At 36.0% G+C, this 19359-nt stretch overlaps 1 protein-coding gene and 1 pseudogene across 2 annotated transcripts in view; one reads left to right on the forward strand and one right to left on the reverse strand.

Moving 5' to 3' along the window:
- Positions 1-1446: 1446 nt before the first annotated feature.
- Positions 1447-19359, reverse strand: part of EIF2A (eukaryotic translation initiation factor 2A) — a 35550-nt gene continuing 17637 nt past the window's right edge. For both annotated transcript variants that reach the window (XM_025880515.2, XM_025880506.2), the window contains 10 exons: positions 18949-19048; positions 18519-18601; positions 16936-17009; positions 16654-16798; positions 16358-16474; positions 13174-13745; positions 9728-9841; positions 3293-3421; positions 2448-2513; positions 1447-1843 (listed from right to left, as the gene is read on the reverse strand). In XM_025880515.2, coding sequence (XP_025736300.1) covers positions 1778-1843; positions 2448-2513; positions 3293-3421; positions 9728-9841; positions 13174-13745; positions 16358-16474; positions 16654-16798; positions 16936-17009; positions 18519-18601; positions 18949-19048 — 1466 coding nt within the window. In that variant the 3' untranslated portion in view covers positions 1447-1777. The remainder of the gene's footprint in view (positions 1844-2447; positions 2514-3292; positions 3422-9727; positions 9842-13173; positions 13746-16357; positions 16475-16653; positions 16799-16935; positions 17010-18518; positions 18602-18948; positions 19049-19359) is intronic.
- LOC141371779 (glycine cleavage system H protein, mitochondrial-like) lies at positions 3933-5414 on the forward strand (annotated as a pseudogene).

Raw genomic sequence — 19359 nt, forward strand, 5'->3', positions numbered from 1 at the left:
GCTCCAATGCCTGGGAACTTTGCCATCTGCAGGCAATGCCCCTCTTCCTGTGACCCCAAGGATCCTGAGACCACAATGTCCCACCTAGGATTCCGCCCCACTCCACCACCTGAGCACCTTTCAGGCAGGGACGTTCCTCACTGGAGCAGACTTTTTATTTTATTTGACAGAGAAAGAGAGAGAGAGAGAGAGAGAGAGAGAGAGAGCACGAGCGGGGGTGGGGGGGACATGACGGGCAGAAGAAGCAGACTCCCTGCTGAGCAGAGAGCCCAATGTGGGGCTTGATCCCAGGACCCTGGATCATGACCTGAGCCGAAGGCAGATGCTTAACCAACTGTGCCACCCGTGCCCCTGGAGCAGACTTTTAAAAAGTTCTGATTTTGCACTCTGCTATATCACTTTCTGGGGCTGCTGACAGAGGCTCCCTCCTCCCATGGTTTATCTTCCCATTTATTGCCTCAGATTCACTTCTCTGCACCTTCTACCTTGTAGAAAGTGGTCACTTTTCTATTTGTAGAGTTGCAGCTATTCTTTTAGATCTTTGGTTGTATTCGCAGGTATTCAGAATGATTTGATAGCTCTGTAGCTGAATTCCTGGGACCAGATGAAACTAAGGTCTCCTATTCCTCCGCCATCTCGGACTATCCCTCCGTGTCAAAATACCACTCAACTGTAATGAATTACCAAATCTTAGTAGAAGCTCTGGGGTGTCAATAAACTCAGTTATCTATTTTTGTCTCTCAAGCTGTTTCTGTATTCTTTTACCTATCAGTTTAAAGATTACCTCTGGAAAATGAAAACCTGTATTAATGCAAATGAAATAAAAGCAGTTTCAAATGTTAGGGTGCCTGGCTGGCACAGTCAGGACAGAGTGTGACTCTTGATCTCAGGGTTGTGATTTCAAGCCCCAAGCTGGGTGTAGAGATTGCTTAAATTAATCAAACTTTTAAAGTGACTTTAAATGTAAACCTGATAAAAAAAAATAACTGTAACAGACTCTAAAACTATATATAAATTTGTTTTCATAGGTGTCTTGCATTATCACTACATCTTTTTTTCATCATATGAATAAACAATCAAAATAATCAAGACTCAACTATAGCAAAATAATCATAGTTCATGTTTCGAAAATATTTACTTCATCCTTAATCACTAGATTATTTGAAATATCAAAATAAAATGTTTTACTATTTTCTATTTTTAAAGTATATTTACTTTAGAACTAAGCAGAAAAACTATTTCAAATACTTCAAAAAAATATAATCAATTTAATATATTTAGTACCTTCAGATTTTTAAGACTTTTCTTTAAAATTTGGACAATATAATAATTCTTTAGGATAAAAAAAAGCCATATTACATATTCAAAGGAAAAATTTCCCAAGCTTGTCTGATTAATTAATAGCGGACATGTTAACTTAGGAACTTATAACAAAGCAAACAATGATTAAATTTAAATGCTTTTATTCACATGTATGGTAAATACTGTCCCCTAATAAAAAAACCAATGACACTGTCTTTCAATCTGTCAAACTTACTAAAAAATTCATGTGTTTCTTTTCTTTATCACGTGTTGACATGGTATAGGATGCAGGATGTAAAAATCAATTTAACAGACATTATTAAATAACTTCACACATATGCAGAATCTTGGATAAATGGTTAAAATTATAGATGAACATTAAATGTGGGCACATGGATATTTCATGTCCACCAATGGGTTTAACAGAAAATGTGTTTGCACTGATTTCTGGTAACAACTTGCTCTCTGTGAATCTTTAAATACCCAATTCCAAATCTTCCAGCTCCTGGAGAAGGGCTTTCTCTTTTTGAATTTTCTCCAACTAGAAATAAGTTTAAAACAACAAAGTTATTAAATAGGAAATGAAATAAAATAATTATTGGATCTACAGCCAAAACAGCAAAGGAGAAAAAACTTATAAAAAGAGTATTTACACTTTAACAGATCTACTGGAAAATACAGATTTAAAAATACAAAGAAACAAGCTCTAATTTGTTTCTTGGTATGAATCAAGGGGGCAAAGGACAGGTGCTGTCTTATTGCAACACTGAGGGTCCAAGAAATTTCCCATTCTACACTTGGGCTTCCCTCAGAAGGAGAGAAAGGAGCAAACAGGGCAGTGCAACCTGAAATATAGGAAGGAAGAGAATCTTATGTTTATTTTAATAAATTGCCTTTATTTTTAATAGCAATGGCTTCAGTATGCCTCTCAGGAATAGTGATTCTCTCATTCACCATGATCTACATCTTATCTTCCTCTATCCCTTCTGTTTAAGTGTAAAAACATTTTACCAAATATATGGCATATGTTTTCAAAATAAGTTTTTAAATTTATATGTGCTCCCACTTGATTAAAAAATTGTTTATAATAAAAAGGGGGAAGAGTGGTAGTGACTACATGCACAAATGAAACATGTAAAAATGACCTGATTTTTTTCCAGCTGTTTTCCAGCTGCTGCTTGTTCTTTCAGTTGTTCGATTGCTTTCAGTTTCTGCGAACATCAAATATAATGAGTCAAGAGAAGGAAGAATAAGTAATTTCAGTATTTCAGAATGCAAATTTTCTTAGTAACAACTCAATCACATGAATGGGAAAAATGAATAAGGAGAAACAGTTATCTTACCTTTGGATCAAGGATAGTCTATTAAAATGCCAAGGTAAAATTTTTTTTTTTAACTTAGATGTAAAATTAAAGTATGTTAAGAACATGGGATTTGGCAAAAAAAATTTTCAAGCTTTCAAGTAATGGTATTTGTGTACATGTATAAGTATGTAAATAGATCACCAACTTTACCATTTATTCTAGCACTTCATTGTACCCCGACAATGTCTTTGGCCTTAAGAGATACTTTGTCAAGCAGCCTGGGAAGACTCTAGAAACCTGGTTTTACCCCAGGGCCATCATCACAAACTGGTGGCAATACAACAAATTAATAAATTTCTTTTTCTCTCTGTTTCTTCATCTTCAAAACTGGGATAAATATCTGTTCCTACCTATCTCACAAATTGTCTGATGAAATACTGAGTATAAAAGTGTTCAGCATATTTCTGTACAAAGGTACATTTCTTATTACTCCAAAAATCAATAATAAAGCCTAATAGCCATTAGATATCTAGGAATAGAACTAAAATCAGTGCCATTCCCAAATTATAGTATTTCATAGTGAGAAAGCGATAAGCAGAACTGACACAAACTTCTTAGATGCCATCTTTATACATTTCTCATGGATTTCTTTCAATAAACACATCTAGCTTTTATTTGTGTCTCACCTTCTTTAGGTTCTTGATTTTTTTGTCTATTTCAGGGTCTCCAGAGGTTGACTGCGGGATAGTATTTCGTGGTGTGCTCTGTGGGGCAGGAGTAGGTGCCAAATCTGGACTCTTCTCATTCCTTGCTTCCTGCAGGAAATATTTTCAAAAATTCAATTTTCTCAAATGAAAACACTAAAGTATTTCAACCAACATAGCCTTGGTATATAAAATGCAGAAACCAAAACATGATTTTATCTTTTATACTACATTTTATATAAATGATCTGAATTGAAGGTCTCATGAAGTAGCCACATTGTCCCATAACAAAGATACAATACAACTTAAAAAAAAAAAAAAAAAGAAAATCACAGTATAAGGAGACACCCAAAAGGTTTTTCCTCTGTCATCGTCAGAGGGAACACTTTGCTAGATCTAAAATTTAAAGTAGCATAATAATAAAATAAAAAATACTATATTAAGTAATAAAAGGACAAATGAAAAGAAATGAAACGACCTTAGCAGAAAAAACCAGAAGGTTTCTCTATCAGCCAACAAGCATTCCAAATTTTCGGATATTTTGGGATGTACCACTATATGAATGGTTTAGAAATGTGAGAGGGCTCTTCTAATTTAAGGTGTCTGAAGTTTCACTTTCGTGATGTCGTCCAAAACTCTAATGAGTTTGTGTGATCAAGTACATGTAATGGATAATGTTACCGGATTAAGTCCTACAGAGATTTATTTATAATCAGATCAGTTCAGCTCTTCCAAGGAAAACTCAAAGCGAGGTTGCTCTCAGTGTGATCAGACCTCTGATTCTGAACCACTTCAATTCCCTCTCAGGTGACGTATACTTGTTTCCTGGCCTTTGTGTGTGCTAAAACAACTTCAGGTTACCTGGCTGACCCTGCTTATCCTTTAGGCCTTTTGGAAAATTCTCTCCCAACCCAGAAGACTGGATTAGTTGCACAATACATGGTATGTATTCCTACTGTAACAGTGTATTGTACTATCCCCCATTAGACTGTACCAGAGGTTTCTTTGTTCATTGTTCTGTTTGTGCCCCCAGCATAAGACCTGCTTTACTGCACATGCTAAATAAATAAAGTAGTCAAAGAACTACTCTCCTTTTGTAATTATGACAAGACATACATTTTGACAAGGGGGGGGGAAGTTATGTAAGGCTTTATTGGCCCTAAGATAGGATTTCTATTTCTTCCTTATAGAGTTCCCAGTGGAATACATAAAGCCCCAAGGCCAAAACTCTTACTCAGAGTTCTGGGTAAAATGCTTTGAATACCAAAGCATCCCAGGGGGACATGAAACACAGTATCACTCCTATATCTTCATATCTAGGAATGTCTGCCTGAGAGTTTTTGGAAAGTACAGAATTGGAGTCACTTTTTCTTTTTAAAGTCATGTTAGTTGTACTTTTTGTACATTCCAATTCAACAAATACTGATTTCTAACCCTCTATGTAAAAACGCATTACTGAGCAAGCACTTAACAAAGTAGTCAGAAAGAAACTGTTTAGATTCTACTCTTAAGAAGTGTACAAGTTCTGGCTCCGTCCCCACCCCGCCCCTGCTGGCTGGGATTCCCGAGCCGCTTACACACCGACCCCCGCACCTCTGTGAACAGGGCGCTGCGAGTGGTGCGGAGCGTGCGGGCTGCGGCCTGTAGTCCGTGCGTCGCCTCCGCGCCCGCCGCGGCTCTGGGGGCTAAAAGCGGGCGCCGTCCGGACACTGCGCACGGGCTCCGCTCTGCTCTCCGTGCGTAAATTCACAGACACATGAATGGTTAACAGAAAATGGTATTGGAACAGTGGGAATCAGCAGTTTTGCACAGGAAGCTTTGGGAGATGTTTACAGTGGTCTGCCTGAAGTTGGGACAAAACTGAACAAACAAGATGAGTTTGGTGCTTTGGAAAGTGTGAAAGCTGCTAGTGAACTCTATTCTCCTCTATCAGGAGAAGTAATTGAAATTAATGAAGCTCTTGCAGAAAATCCAGGACTTGTCAACAAATGTTGTTAGGAAGATGGTTGGCTGATCAAGACAGCACTCAGTAATCCTTCAGAACTGGATGAATTAATGAGTGAAGAATTAATATGAGAAATACATAAAATCTACTGAGGAGTGAAAATGGAAACCCTAAATAAACTAGTATGAAACAACTTAAAAAAAAAAGCCTACAAGTTCTAATAATATGTAGTTCGGTATTTTCATAATAGAAAACTAAAGGAGAAGAGTGGGTAAAAGGAGAAGAGAGATACTTTGCCTATCAAAATTCACTTTGCAAACAGTTGAGAAAATTTTCTTCTAGGAAAGGTTAATGTCAATACATTTGAAAATCTATTAAAGTTAAGTGAAATATGAAATTTAACTTTCTACCACATTTTAAATAACCAAGAGTAAGTTAAAATGTCTGTATTATTATACTTAAAATTCTGGTCATTCTCTGAAAATGATGTATATATGGTAAGATTAAGTTCTTAGTTTCAGTTCCTTTTGGTAAAGTTCATAAACTTATAGTCATCACCAGTTTATAAAAGTACTTGTTTAGATCATGTACCTCTGACTCCTTCATCTTTGATTACTTAACTCAGAGGGCTGAGAAAGTGGATCTTGTCATGGACCACTTTCCTTTGTTCTATCAACGACCATAACTAACTCCAACCAGTCATCTCAATAGACATTTTTTCAAAGACACAAAGATGGTCAACAGACACATGAAAAGATGCTCAACATCACTCATCATCAGGGAAACAAATCAAAACCACAATGAGGTATCACCTCACACCTGTTAGAATGGTTAAAATCAACAACACAGGAAACAACAGGTGTTGGTGAGGACGTGGATAAAGGGGAACACTCTTGCATTATTGGTGGGAGTGTAAACTAATGTAGCCACTCTGGAAAACAGTATGGAGGTTCCTCAAAAAGTTAAAAATAGAACTACCCTACGAGCCAGCAATCACACTACTAGGTATTTACCCAAAGTATATTAATATAAAAATACTAATACAAAGGGATACATACACCCCGATGCTTATAGCACCATTATCTACAAGAGCCAAATTATGGCAATAGACGGTGTCCATCGACTGATGAATGGATAAAGAAGATGTGGTATATACATACAATGGAATTATTAGCCATAAAAAAGAATGAATCTTGCCATTTGCAATGACATGGATGGAGCCAGAGAGCATTATGCTAAGCAAGATAAGTCAGAGAGAGACAAATACCGTATGATTTCACTCAGATGTGGAATTTAAGAAACAAAACAAACAAGCAAAGGGAAAAAGAGAGAGAGAGAGAGAGGCAAACCAAGAAACGGACTCTTAACTATAGAGAACAAACTGATGGTTACCAGAGGGAAGGTGGGTGGTGGAGGATGGGTTAAATAGGTGATGGGGGTTAAGGAGTGCACTTGTTGTGATGAGCACTGGGTATTGTATGGAAGTGTTGAATCACTGTACTGTACACCTGAAACTAATATTACACTGTATGTTAACTAACTGGAATTCAAATAAAAACTTTTAAAAAAATCTTCTAAAATAAATAAATAATCTTCTAATAAAGAGGAAGAAACAGCACTTATAAAGATAATATTCTTATGCTGAGTGGGTTTCAAAGGCCCTTAAATCTCAATGAGAAGGAATCTTATACTGCCACTATGGAAAACAGTATGGAGGTTCCTCAGAAAACTAAAAAGAGAGCTACCATATGATCCAATAATCCCACTTCTGGAGATATACCAAAGGAAACAAAATCATTATCTCAAAGAGATACCATATTCTTGTGTTCATTGCAGCATTACTCACAATAGCCAAGGTGGAAATAACCTAAAGTATTCATCAATGGATGAATGGATAAAGAAAATGTGGACTATATATATAAAAAGGACTATTATTCAGGGGCGCCTGGGTGGCTCAGTTGGTTAAGCATCTGCCTTCAGCTCAGGTCATGATCCTGGGTCCTGGGACCCAGCGCCACATTGGGCTCCTTGCTTAGTGGGGAGCCTGCTTCTCCCTCTCCCTCTGCTACTCCCCCTGCTTGTATTCTCTCGAGTGCACTCTCTCTCTCTCAAATAAATAATAAATGAAATATTTGAGGAAAAAAAAAGGGAAATCTTACCATTTGCAACAACATGAATGAACCTGGAGGGATTATGCTAAGTGAAATAAGCCAGACTATGAAAGAAAATACTGGATGGTATCACTTATATGTGGAATCTATTAAAAATAAAGTCAAACTCTTAGAAACAAAGAGTAGAATGGTGGTTGCCAGGGGCTACGGAGTGGGGGGAATGGGGACAGACTGGTAAAAGGATACAAACTTCCAGTTATAAGATGAATAAAGTCTGAGGACCTAATACATAACATGGTGACCACAGCTGATAATACTGTACTGTATAACTGAAGTTTGCTAAAGAGTAGAACTTTCAGTGTCCCCACCTCTCAAAAAGTAAATGTGTAAAGTGATGGATGTGTTAATTAACTCAACTGTGGGCATCTTTTCACAATGTTTACCTATAACAACTTAACACGTTGTACACTTAACAATTTTTGTCAATTATGCCCAAAAATATTATAGCTAGGAAAAAAAAAAAGAAGAAATCTTATCTACCAGTTTAAAAGGATACTACTAACTTGTAATATTCAGGGCCAGTAAGAGATCTCTACTCACACTCATGAAAGGACAATTCCTGCTTTTATACAAATCAAATACATGGAATAGATCATTATGCTTAGAATGATCTAAACCTGACCTATTTAAAGATATTTCTGGAGGGGCGCCTGGGTGGCTCAGTCGTTAAGCGTCTGCCTTCGGCTCAGGTCATGATCCCAGGGTCCTGGGATCAAGTCCCGCATCGGGCTCCCTGCTCTGCGGGAAGCCTGCTTCTCCCTCTCGCCCTGCTTGTGTTCCCTCTCTCGCTGTGTTTCTGTGAAATAAATAAATAAAATCTTAATAAAAAAAAGATATTTCTGGAGATGAAATATATTAACTACAAAAGAGCACACTGGGGCGCCTGGGTGGCTCAGATGGTTAAGCATCTGCCTTCGGCTTGGGTCATGATCCCAGAGTCCTGGGATCGAGTCCCGCATCAGGCTCCCTGCTCCTTGGGAACCTACTTCTCCCTCTGCCTCTCTCTCTCTTGTCTCTCATGAATAAAAAAAAAAAAAAAAAAAAAAAAAAAGAGCACACTGATTTTTTTTTTTAAAGCTCAGATTTCAGCAGACTATGGTTGCATAATGCAATTCTATGCCTTAAAATAGTAATTGCCTACCAAAACACATAAACAACCTAGAATTGTCAAAATTCAAGCATTACCAGCAAGTCTGCATTATCTGAATCTTAAAAATGTGATCATAATAACTTCACTAACCAGATACTCCTAGCCTCGCTGATTGCACTATCACCATAAGCCATACACAATCATAATTTCTCACTTATTACACTGGTATGGTTTTTCAACTATAAAATCCCATAAAAATTATTTTAGAACAATTCCATTGTTTTGGGTATTTCTGGTGTTTAGCTCCCAGTTGAACAATTTCCTATAGTAATGTAATACTGAGTAACAAAATGGCTTTATGGTCATGTAATTTCTGATCTCTCTTAACAAACATATGCTTTCAGAGAGCAAACCATACCACTTCACACTAGCTTCAAAAGAAGGGTCTATAACAAGTAACACACTACACAATCCCATTAGGGTTTCAGGTTTTAAGGCCAGATCCACTTTCCTCACTTCCTCATTATACAAAGAGAACTACTCAGAAATGCATAGGCAAACACAAAAGAAAGGCATTCTGGCTATTTTAAGTCTAACTCCAACTACATTTTATAACACAGTAGTCAAGTCTTGGGGTGCCTGGGTGGTTCAGCTGGTTAAGCGGCTGGCCGACTCCTGATTTGGGCTCAGATCGTGATCTCAGGGTCCTGGGATTAAGCTCCACGTTGTCTGCATTGTCGAGCTCTGTGCTCAGCATGGGAGTCTGCTTGAGGATTCTCTCTCTCCCTCTCCCTCTGCCCTTGCCCCTACTCGTGTGCACATGCATGCACTCTCTTTCAAATAAATAAATCTTTTTTTAAACAATTTTTTTTAAGGATTTTATTTATTTATTTCAGACCAAGAGATACAGAGAGAGAGACCATGAGCAGGGGGAGAGGCAGGGGGAGTGGGAGAAGCAGACTCCCCACTGAGCCAGGAGCCTGATGTGGAGCTTGATCCCAGGACACTGGGATCATCACCTGGGCCGAAGGCTTAACCATCTGAGCCACCCAGGTGCCCCTAAATAAATAAATCTTAAAAAAAAAAAAAAAACGAAAAAACCCATAATAGTCAAATCTTTAGGACAACAATCTTTAAACTCTGAGGCTTAAATTAAGCTAATTTAACCAATTTTGCGTATTTTGTTTCGAAAAGATTAGTGTCCCAAATACCTGTTTTGCAGCTTTCTTAGCCTCATGCTTCCTTTGATTTTTAAGGGCTGTTTTTGATAATGGCTTATCATTTCCTGCTTGTGGTTTCATATTCTGAGGTGGTTCCTCTTCATGCTGTGGAAAATGTGAAACAAACGATTGTGAAATGGAATCTATGCTTTTAAAAACATGTATCACAAATTATACAATTTTGTTGGTGTGGGATAAACATTTTATTAAATTTAAGATCACTGGCAAAGAATATTTCAAAACTCCTATCAGTAGTAGACACACTCCAAACTGTCAAGGATGGATTTAATGAGTATCTTCCTATTAGTTGATATATGATGTCTTTCAGTTATACAAGTGCTGGCAAAATACTGTATGGCTGTGTTAAATAATGGAACTTTTCTTAGTACTATTACTGACACATGCTTCATATGAAATTAGATACTAACAACAGCTTCTTCCCAGATCTTTTGGGATCTGACTACTGCCAACAGAAACCCAATTGCCTCATCTGCTTTCTTTGCACAAAGAATTACTTCTAGGTCTTTACATGCAAAATCAGAGATTAGAAGCTTAAAAATAAAAGCAAATTAAAAACTAAAACAGACCAGAAGAAAAAATACCAAATAGGAAGTGGTAACTGCATATCTGTAAATCCAGGATTAACATAATGAAGAGGCCCACAAAAAATTTCAGACTATAATAATAAAAACAGATAATCATTTCCATCATGAGATATTTATATAACCACCCATCAACTACATTCCACAACAGAAAGGGTGAATTAAGGATAGGATCAAGGAGGAGGTGGTATAAAACATGGTGACTATGGTGAATAACACTATCGTATAATTGAAATTTGCTGAGAACTCAAATATTTTTGCCACAAAAAAAAAAAGGCGAGGTGATAGATTCATTAACTAACTAGATGGGAGGAATCCTCTCATAATGTAAACCTATATCAAAACACCATAATGTACACTTTAAATAACTTGCAATTTTACATATCAGTTATATTTCAATAAAAAAAATACACATACACAGGTTTAAGTCATCTCCACAGGTTGCCTGAGGCAACAGGGAGCACGTGTGATGGAAGTACAGCTTCTTAACAGGTTCATGTTTACTTACTGATTTCCCTCCAAACTGCTGCTATCTCAGTGTTAACTCTCTCTTAGACTCTATCATACTCAGCACATCAAAAGAACCAGATCTCCATGAAGCTTCCTAAGTACTAGACCTCAGATGCACGGGGTACTTATAAGTGCTATGAGGAAATGGGCAGGGCTCAAACACTGAAGATACAGAGGAAGAAATAAGAAACCATACTGTGACTATCTTAGCCGCATCAACTACTTCAGGTCATCAAAGTTCTGTGTGTGTGTACATGCTCTACCTGAAGTAATTGAGTATTTGAGAACCCACACTTGTACAACAGACAACTTGATGGCAAGTCTCTTTCACTTCTTTGTTATCCACATTGCATACAACGTTAGTTAAGACATAGCAGTATTTGCTGAACATTTGTTTTATACATCAAAATTCTTTCCATAGTGGGCTCTCCTACAGTACCTTGCTTTGGGTGAGAAGTTTCTAGTCAAAAGAACTTCAAAAAAATGACAAAGCAATTAAAAATGAAGTAAGGAAGGATGCATTATAAGGTCTTCTACACCGTGAACATGATGTAGTCACTGACAGACTTTCATTTCAGACACACACAAAAAATCCACATGCCTACTAGGGATCATGAGCTTTTCTGGCTTTAGTACTGTGCCCACTGTACATAATTTCATCCCTATTAATAAAATTTGTTTTTTCATTTATGTCAATTATTATGGGACTGTTCTGATGAATACATTATAAAAGTGAAGGGGTTTTTTTTGAAAGCCAAGAAATACTTCAGTGTAATTCATATGTGAATTTTTATTTGTAAAAAAAGTAAGTTTTTTCTTGAGAGAGAATCCCATCTTTTTTTTTTTTTCCCTTTTACTATATAACCCTCCTCCTTTGTGAGGTTATTTACTAGAATGCCTTTGTTTCTGGTAATTTCTTGACAGTATTTTTTTGCCACTTAGCTCATTTCTGGAATTTGACACAAACAAAAATTTCTCACTGGGCATGTGATTCCTTCAACTAAAATGATTTGATAGGATCACATAATCACCGGGTCACATACAAAAACAAAAATTTAGTGGAAATCTTAAAACAATGTTGGCTTTAAGACTTTCTTACCAAGTTTTATCACTATTTTCAAAGTATATTTCTCTTCCTCTCCCTATCAAAACAAATTAGTTTTATGAATCAGAGAATAAAAATATATACTGATTCAGAATTTATTCCTCTTGTGCTACCTTATATTTAGAAAGCAGGATATGTTGAGGTTACTTCTGTTTTTATCTTAGGTAAGGAAAATTTTAATATAGAGAGAAGACAAATTTTAATCATCTAAATGCCAAGTATCATAAATGGGGCTTAATTTGTTCATAACTTTTATGTGTTTTTAGTAAATAATACAACAAAAATGTTTAAACAGAACATTTCAGTGAAGTTAAGAAGTTGCAGACCACTGCTAGATTTTGTGGAGGAAGAAGGGTTATTCTTTTGTTTTTGTTTTTGAGAAGGCTAGGAGTGGCATGAGGGAGGCATAGGAATATTTATCCTCTGAAAAAGTATCTACTTCCCTGAGTGCCTAATATTTAAGTGACTATATATCCCTGTTTACTTGGTTCCAGTTTACACCTATTGTATGGCCACCTTTATGACACCAATAATATTGTTGTTCATTCTTACAGAGCAACTTTATTCCTTATCATCCCAGAGACTCAGGTCATTAATAAATGCTTCCCCTGAGCTCCGAAATGCTAACATTTTAAAGCGGATGAGAATTTGACCAATGCTCTGGTCCTAACTTTACGATACAGATGGGAACTGACAGCCTAAGGAAAACAAGCATGTTTTGTTTGACCAACAGTGTTTTAAAAATTGAGAAATTTTACGTAAGCATCCAGACTTGTTTTGTCTTGGAAAATCAAACATTTTGGCAAACTGGGCCTAAATCTCCTATGGAAACAATCGGCTGCTGCTGTGCAGTTACTATGGCCTTTAAAGAGGGCATGGTGTCTCCCTTTCACCATTCTCTCCCAGTCACCAAAGCCTTGCATTACCAGCCTGGCCTGACAGGCATCTGAATTTGAGTCCGTGATCTCTATAAAACCAGTATGTCATACTCTGTTCTCTTTCCCACAGATGTAAAATGTAAACTGTTTTAAATTGACTACTTTGTCAACTTGACAATGTGAGGTGTTCACCATCTTCTGCAGTAGGTCCTCCATGGTTTCTACTCTAGAGTTTATATTCTTATCAGGTGCTAAGTAATGCAAGAACATGCATGAGAAAAAGGTCTAGAGAACTCCATACACTGAAGTCTTTTCCCACCAAAGTAGTAAAACTTTACTTACCAGTTTGGAATTGGTGATTGGCTTATTTCTTAAAGCTGGGGGTCTATAAGCTGTTGCAACCTTAGGTTCTTCACTGGGTACATCACTTGGAACCGCTTGGTAAGTTATTGTTTTTACTGGAAATATTCCATCTAAAAATGGCTGCCAAGAAACCTGCCATAATTCTCCATTTGACGGCACATCATACTTGTGTAAGACAGAGCCAGTATAATGCCAAATCTTGTACCCATTATTAACACGTAACCTGGGAGCACACGTGGCTGTTAAAATATGCTCACCGTCAGGGCACCAAGCAAAATAGGTAGAATCAGAGGCCACTGGTTTAGAAATAAGTTTGTAGTTTTTAACATCCCACACTTCCATTTGTCCCCTCAGATTTCCAAATCCAGCTAGTACTAATATATGTCCATGTGGGCTATAGTAGGCTGCATTACGAGGACCAGTTCCAAAGTCAAACACAGGATCACATTTCAAGTTGAAAATCGTCGCTTTGGCAGGCATAAAACCATAAACAGCACAAAACTCAGTAGAACTAGAATTCCAAGCGACATCATAAATGGGACCATTTTTTGCTAGAAAAAGAATACAAAACCCAAATTAGGAATAAATTATTACATGAATACAATAGTAGCCAAGTTATAAGTGTATAATACTCATAAACATGTCAAACAGTTAAAAAAAAATCCAAAAATTAGAAGATATGTTACAATTACAATATTTTTATATGATATACTATGGAGATAAATGCTTTATCTTAATTTCTTTTAAACATTTTGGCAATGTAGGCTCATAGAAACATACATTATTAGTCCTATTAATAAACTAGTTTTCATTAGAAGAGGTAATGTAGGCACATAGTAATAAAATGATATACCACAAATTAAGACCCTCTACAAAAAGGCAACCCTCTATTTTATTCCTTGTATGTGTTTTCAGAATATTTTTGTTGAAATTAAGCATCTCTCTTAAACACACATACACACTCACACTAAAGTTCTTTGCTGTTTCATTTAGTACCCTATCTTCAAGATTTTTCCACATAAACACATTAAGATCTGCCTCGCTCTTCCACTGGTACTGTATTCTTGTATATTCTCAATGGTGAGTGTACACAAACACATCTGTAGGAGTGAACCTGGCTGCTCAAAGGTGTGTACATTTACTCGATAAGGCCAAAATGCCCCTCAGAGAAGTTATACCATTTTATACTATCAAAAGGTTTTTTTTTTAAAGATTCTTTTTTTGTTGTTTTTTTTTTTAAGCAATCTCTACCCCCAGCATGGGGTTTGAACTCACAACCGAAGATTGAGTCACATGCTCCTCTGCTGAGCCACCCAGGTGCCCCATCAGCAGTTCTTGAGTACGTATTTTCCCCTCACTCTCCCTCATGCTTTATCTGTGCCAAGCTACTAAGAAAAACTGTTCACTTGTCTTCCTATTTCTAACTAAGCACCTTTTAATATATTTATACATAATCTTGTTTCTGTTTCTGTGAACTCTTACTGTCCTATGCTTATTTTTCTCTGGTCTTACTGATTTACTTGATAGATTAACAAAATTCACCTTTCTCATATTCATCCCTTGTCCATCTAAAAAATTTATTCCCCAATTTTTTGTTTGTCTTGCTTAATTCATGGGCTTTTCTTCCCACCAATGTAAAAATCTATATATTTTTCTTAAGATTTATTTGAGAGAGAGAGAGAGAGAGAGCAAGTGCACGCAAGCAGGGGGAGAGGGAGAAGCAGACTCCTCACTGAGCAGGGAGCCCGATGCGGGACTCGATCCCAAGACCCTGGGATCATGACCTGAGCCAAAGGCAGAGGCTTAACTGACTGAGCCACCCAGGTGCCCCTAGAAATCTATATTTTATATATTCACTTTTCCTTTATTATTCTGCCTTGTTAGAAAATCTTTTTTTCACTTTTAAGATTAGAAAAAAAGGTTGGGGTAGGGAGTGGCTCAGTCAGTTAAGCATCTGACTTTAGCTCACGTCATGATCTCAGGGTCCTGGGATTGAGCCCTGTGTTTGGACTCCCCGCTTAGCGGGGCGTCTGCTTGTCCCTCTCCCTCTGCCCCTCCCCCTACTCATGCTTGCTCATTCTCTCGCTCTCTCTCAAATGAATTAAAGAAAAAAGATTAGAAAAAAAGGAAAAAAATCAATTTTAGAACCAGTTTATCTAGTTCAAAAAAAAAACACCTACCAGCTAAATTTTAATTTTTAGGTTAATTTGGAGAGAAATGACATCTTTATAAAAGTCTTTTTTTTTTTTTAAGATTTTACTTATTTACTTGATAGAGAGAGAGTACAAACAGAGGGAGTGGCAGAGGGAGAAGCAGACTCCCCGCTGAGCAGGGAGCCTGATGTGGGACTCGATTCCAGGACCCTGGGATCACAACCTGACCTGAAGGCAGATGCTTAACCAACTGAGCCACTCAGGCGCCCCTATAAAACTCTTAATAAAGGTCACATTCTGTCCCTTAGAAGTTTTGAAGTTTTCTTCCCATTAGTCCTATTTACTTCTCGCCTTTTTGTTAGTCTATATGGGATCCTTCCTTCCATTATGTTTTTTAAGTGGCTGTTTATACTGTGACTTCATGTACGTGCACAGATATGATTCTGTTTTCTCCTTTCAAAATTGTATATTTATTCTTTTGATCAGTTACACTGACTAGGTCTTTCAGAATGTTAAATTATAGTAGAAAGAGGAGTCATCTTTGTTTCCTTTCTGACTTCAAAGGGAATACATAGTTTTTTTATAATGAAGTTTATCTTACTTTTACATGTTCAATTCAAAATGAAAAATCAAGAAGTTGCCAGAATTTTAGAACTGTATTATTCTATAGCAATTTAGCTCATCAAAACAAAAGATGAAATGGTAACATTTCTCAGTTCTGAAGACAATGCTAACTAAACCCACTAGACCAACTTACTGTCATAAGTAAGTCCCCAAAGAGTTGCTACAATGAAATTATTTCATTTATCAAGTTCCCCAGAACTAAATTAACTGGATTTTGTCAAAATAATCTATGTGTGGGGATGACTGTAAGTTTATTAACTAAGAGAAATTTTACCTTAAAGGCTATTAAAATATTTGAGCTTTATCATGTGATCAAGAATTTGGATTAGATCCTCTTTATGGCATAGTGCTCTATTGTTTTATCACAAGATGAATGGAATACTCACGCAATTGCACAACAGCACTTTCTCCATTTGCTGCAATGTAGTGCAGTGTTTGTTCTCCATAGTAGGATGCTCCTGTCTTGTCAACATCTGTGCTAGCTATTACTAACACAGCAGTAGCTGTAACAGTAAAAACTTTAGTTAAGAATTAAAACACAAATTAACCTAATGTTGATAAGAAAAAAAAATTAAAAAATATAACAGCACATTTTCATTAAATAAGCATTGATACTTTTTTTCTAAACATACAGGAGTATGTCTCAATACTTGCTAAATGAGATAAAATATAATTATCATACCTTTTTTATTCCATAGCATTGTAACCTTATCAGCTTTAAAGAAACTTTTATTAGCTAAAGCTGCATGAGGTCCATCAAAATTGGGGTACTGATACAATCTAACAAATGAAGGTGCACCCTTACTTCCTGGAACATAGACAGCCACCTGAAATACACACATATAAATCATCACTTCGTTTTTTGAGGCATATAAACTAGGATGGACATGCATTTACAGTCACTAAGAAGCAGGAAAAGGTTTAATCTAATAACATTCCACATGAACAAAAACATAGAAATTACCTTGTATGGTTGGGGTCCAGGTGATAACACAAAATCATTAATTTTTTGCAAATGCAATTTATTTGCAATTGTGTCTAAAAAAAACAAAATAGTGTTAGATGGAAGAGAGAAGCTAATAGGAACATGATCAATTCTGAATGCATTATAAAAGATTAATGTAAATATACATGGATACTACTCATTGTAGTCTCATGTAGGTAAGGCAGCATGGTGGAGAGAAGGTGGAGTGGGGACAACACAGCCCTACACTTGAATTCCTACCCAGTCACTTACAAGCAGGGAGACCTTGGTAAGTAACGAGACTGCACATCTAACTCCCACTGACTGATTTTAAGAGAACAGTGCTCTTTCCTATATAAACAGTACCACTAGGTAACCAAGTAGTAGGTGGGGGAATTTCTCTATAGAAGTAATATAGCTTATAAATGATAGGGGAGGTGGGGAGACTTGGAAAATCACCGATTTGCAACTACTCATGAAATAATGGATCTAGGCATTGAACATTAATGTCAGCTAATCCTATGAAATTAAAGACCATAAGATGTTATGTGCTTCTTGATAAAAGAATTGAGCACCGCTTATGAGGTAGACTTGCCCTCATCTCTCCAAAAAAGAAGAATCTGAAGCTGAGCAGTTCTAGATCCAAGAAGCTATTTAGGGGACAGATGAACATGTTAAACTATAGGATAGGTTAGAGTAGCACAATTTAACTATGAGAAGGTATATGAAAAATAACCTTGTTTCTTTAATAATAAATCTCAAGGAGGGGGCACTCCCACTGATAAAAATCAATGAGAGTTAGCTGGCAGTCCCATTACTTACCAAGGTCACCCAGCTAGTAAGTGACTGGGTAGGAATTCAAGTGTAGGTCTGTGTTGTTCCCACACAGAGTGTGGAAGAGATGGAAAGGGAACCTATAGCTTAAAAGAAGCTTAAAAGATATATATATATCAATTTGCAATGTGAGGAACCTTATTTGGAGGCCACGTTTAAAAAAATTATAATATTTGCAATTATCAGAATTTGAACACTGACCAGATATTTTATAATCTGTGATAATGGTATTGTGGCTAAGTTTTAAAAAATTAAAGAGCCCTAATCTTCAAAGATACATACTGGATATTTATAGGAAAAATCATGCTATGTCTAGGATCTGCTTAGCAGAGTAAGAGAGCTGTTAGGTAGAGAGATGTATGGATGAGGTACGACTGGCAATGGGTTGAAGGTTATTGGGACTAGGTGTCTACTTTTATGTTTCAAATTCTATATAATAAAACATTTAAAAAAAATTTGTATCACAGAATTTCAATAGCAACTAATCTCAGAAAGAGTTAATGCAATGTTTTTATGCAATATCTCAATTTAATAGCAATTATTAGATAATAAAAGCTTATTTTAAAAGAAAATCTGTTATAGAATTTTAGTTAGCACTTAGACTTACAAAAGTTATTCAAATGAATTAATGTAACAGCAATTATTAAAATATTAACAGTATTTAGGAGAACCCTATGATACCATATAAGGCAATAAAACTATATACATTTATAGTACATAATAAATTTATTTCATATATCTTTTCATACTAAAATTGTTGTTTTCAAAGAAGTGAACTTCATTGTTAACATTTCGGGCACAGATAGTTTCATCTTCTGACCAAGATGGACACCTATGTTGAAAAGAAAGAATGTGAACAAAATTTAGACAGGTGTAACCTCACATTAACGTGTTGAAGTTTGTGATATTGCTTACTATTTAAGGAAAAATACTTATAAATATGATGTCAAGTCAGATCCTAATAGAATTTGTACTAGAAAGATATTCTTTTTCATTCAAATACTAAACAAAAGAAAGGTCAAGTTTTTCCTCTATTACATTCCCACATACAAAATCCCTAAAGATCTAGATTTTGGTCTGACAAGTTATTTTCTATATGAGTACCTGAGAAAAAATATTATACAATGAAGATATTTAAAATATTTTGTAAAGAATTAGTATTTTAAAACATTTGTTTACCAATTTTGCATTTTTTTCTGGATGAAAGACTTAAAACATGTACCAGTTTTCACATCATAAAGTTGTAGGTTGGGTATTCCAGCTGTGCCATCTTTAGAAGCTAAAATAAAAACAAATTTTTTTGCAGTAATTGTCTCCTAACACTAGTAAAAAGAATTCATTCTTAGAACAACTTTGAACAAGATTATAAAGATCAAGTAAAAGAGTTGCTTTAAATCAACTTTCCCTTTTAGCTTTAATTATGGATTTAATCATCCATTCCTAAAGCCATGACAACATGACAGCTGTTTGAGCAAGTTCAGCATTCTGAAATGAGTTAATTACTATAGATTTTAAGAATACTTAAGAGACTTGTTTACTAAGTTTGACATGGTTTGCAGTTAAATGGATTAAATTCTCTTATTATGAAAT

Source organism: Callorhinus ursinus, unplaced genomic scaffold (assembly GCF_003265705.2).
Source record: "Callorhinus ursinus isolate GAN/ISIS: 27379988/994484 unplaced genomic scaffold, GSC_fseal_2.0 scaffold1, whole genome shotgun sequence".
Lineage (NCBI taxonomy): Eukaryota > Metazoa > Chordata > Mammalia > Carnivora > Otariidae > Callorhinus > Callorhinus ursinus.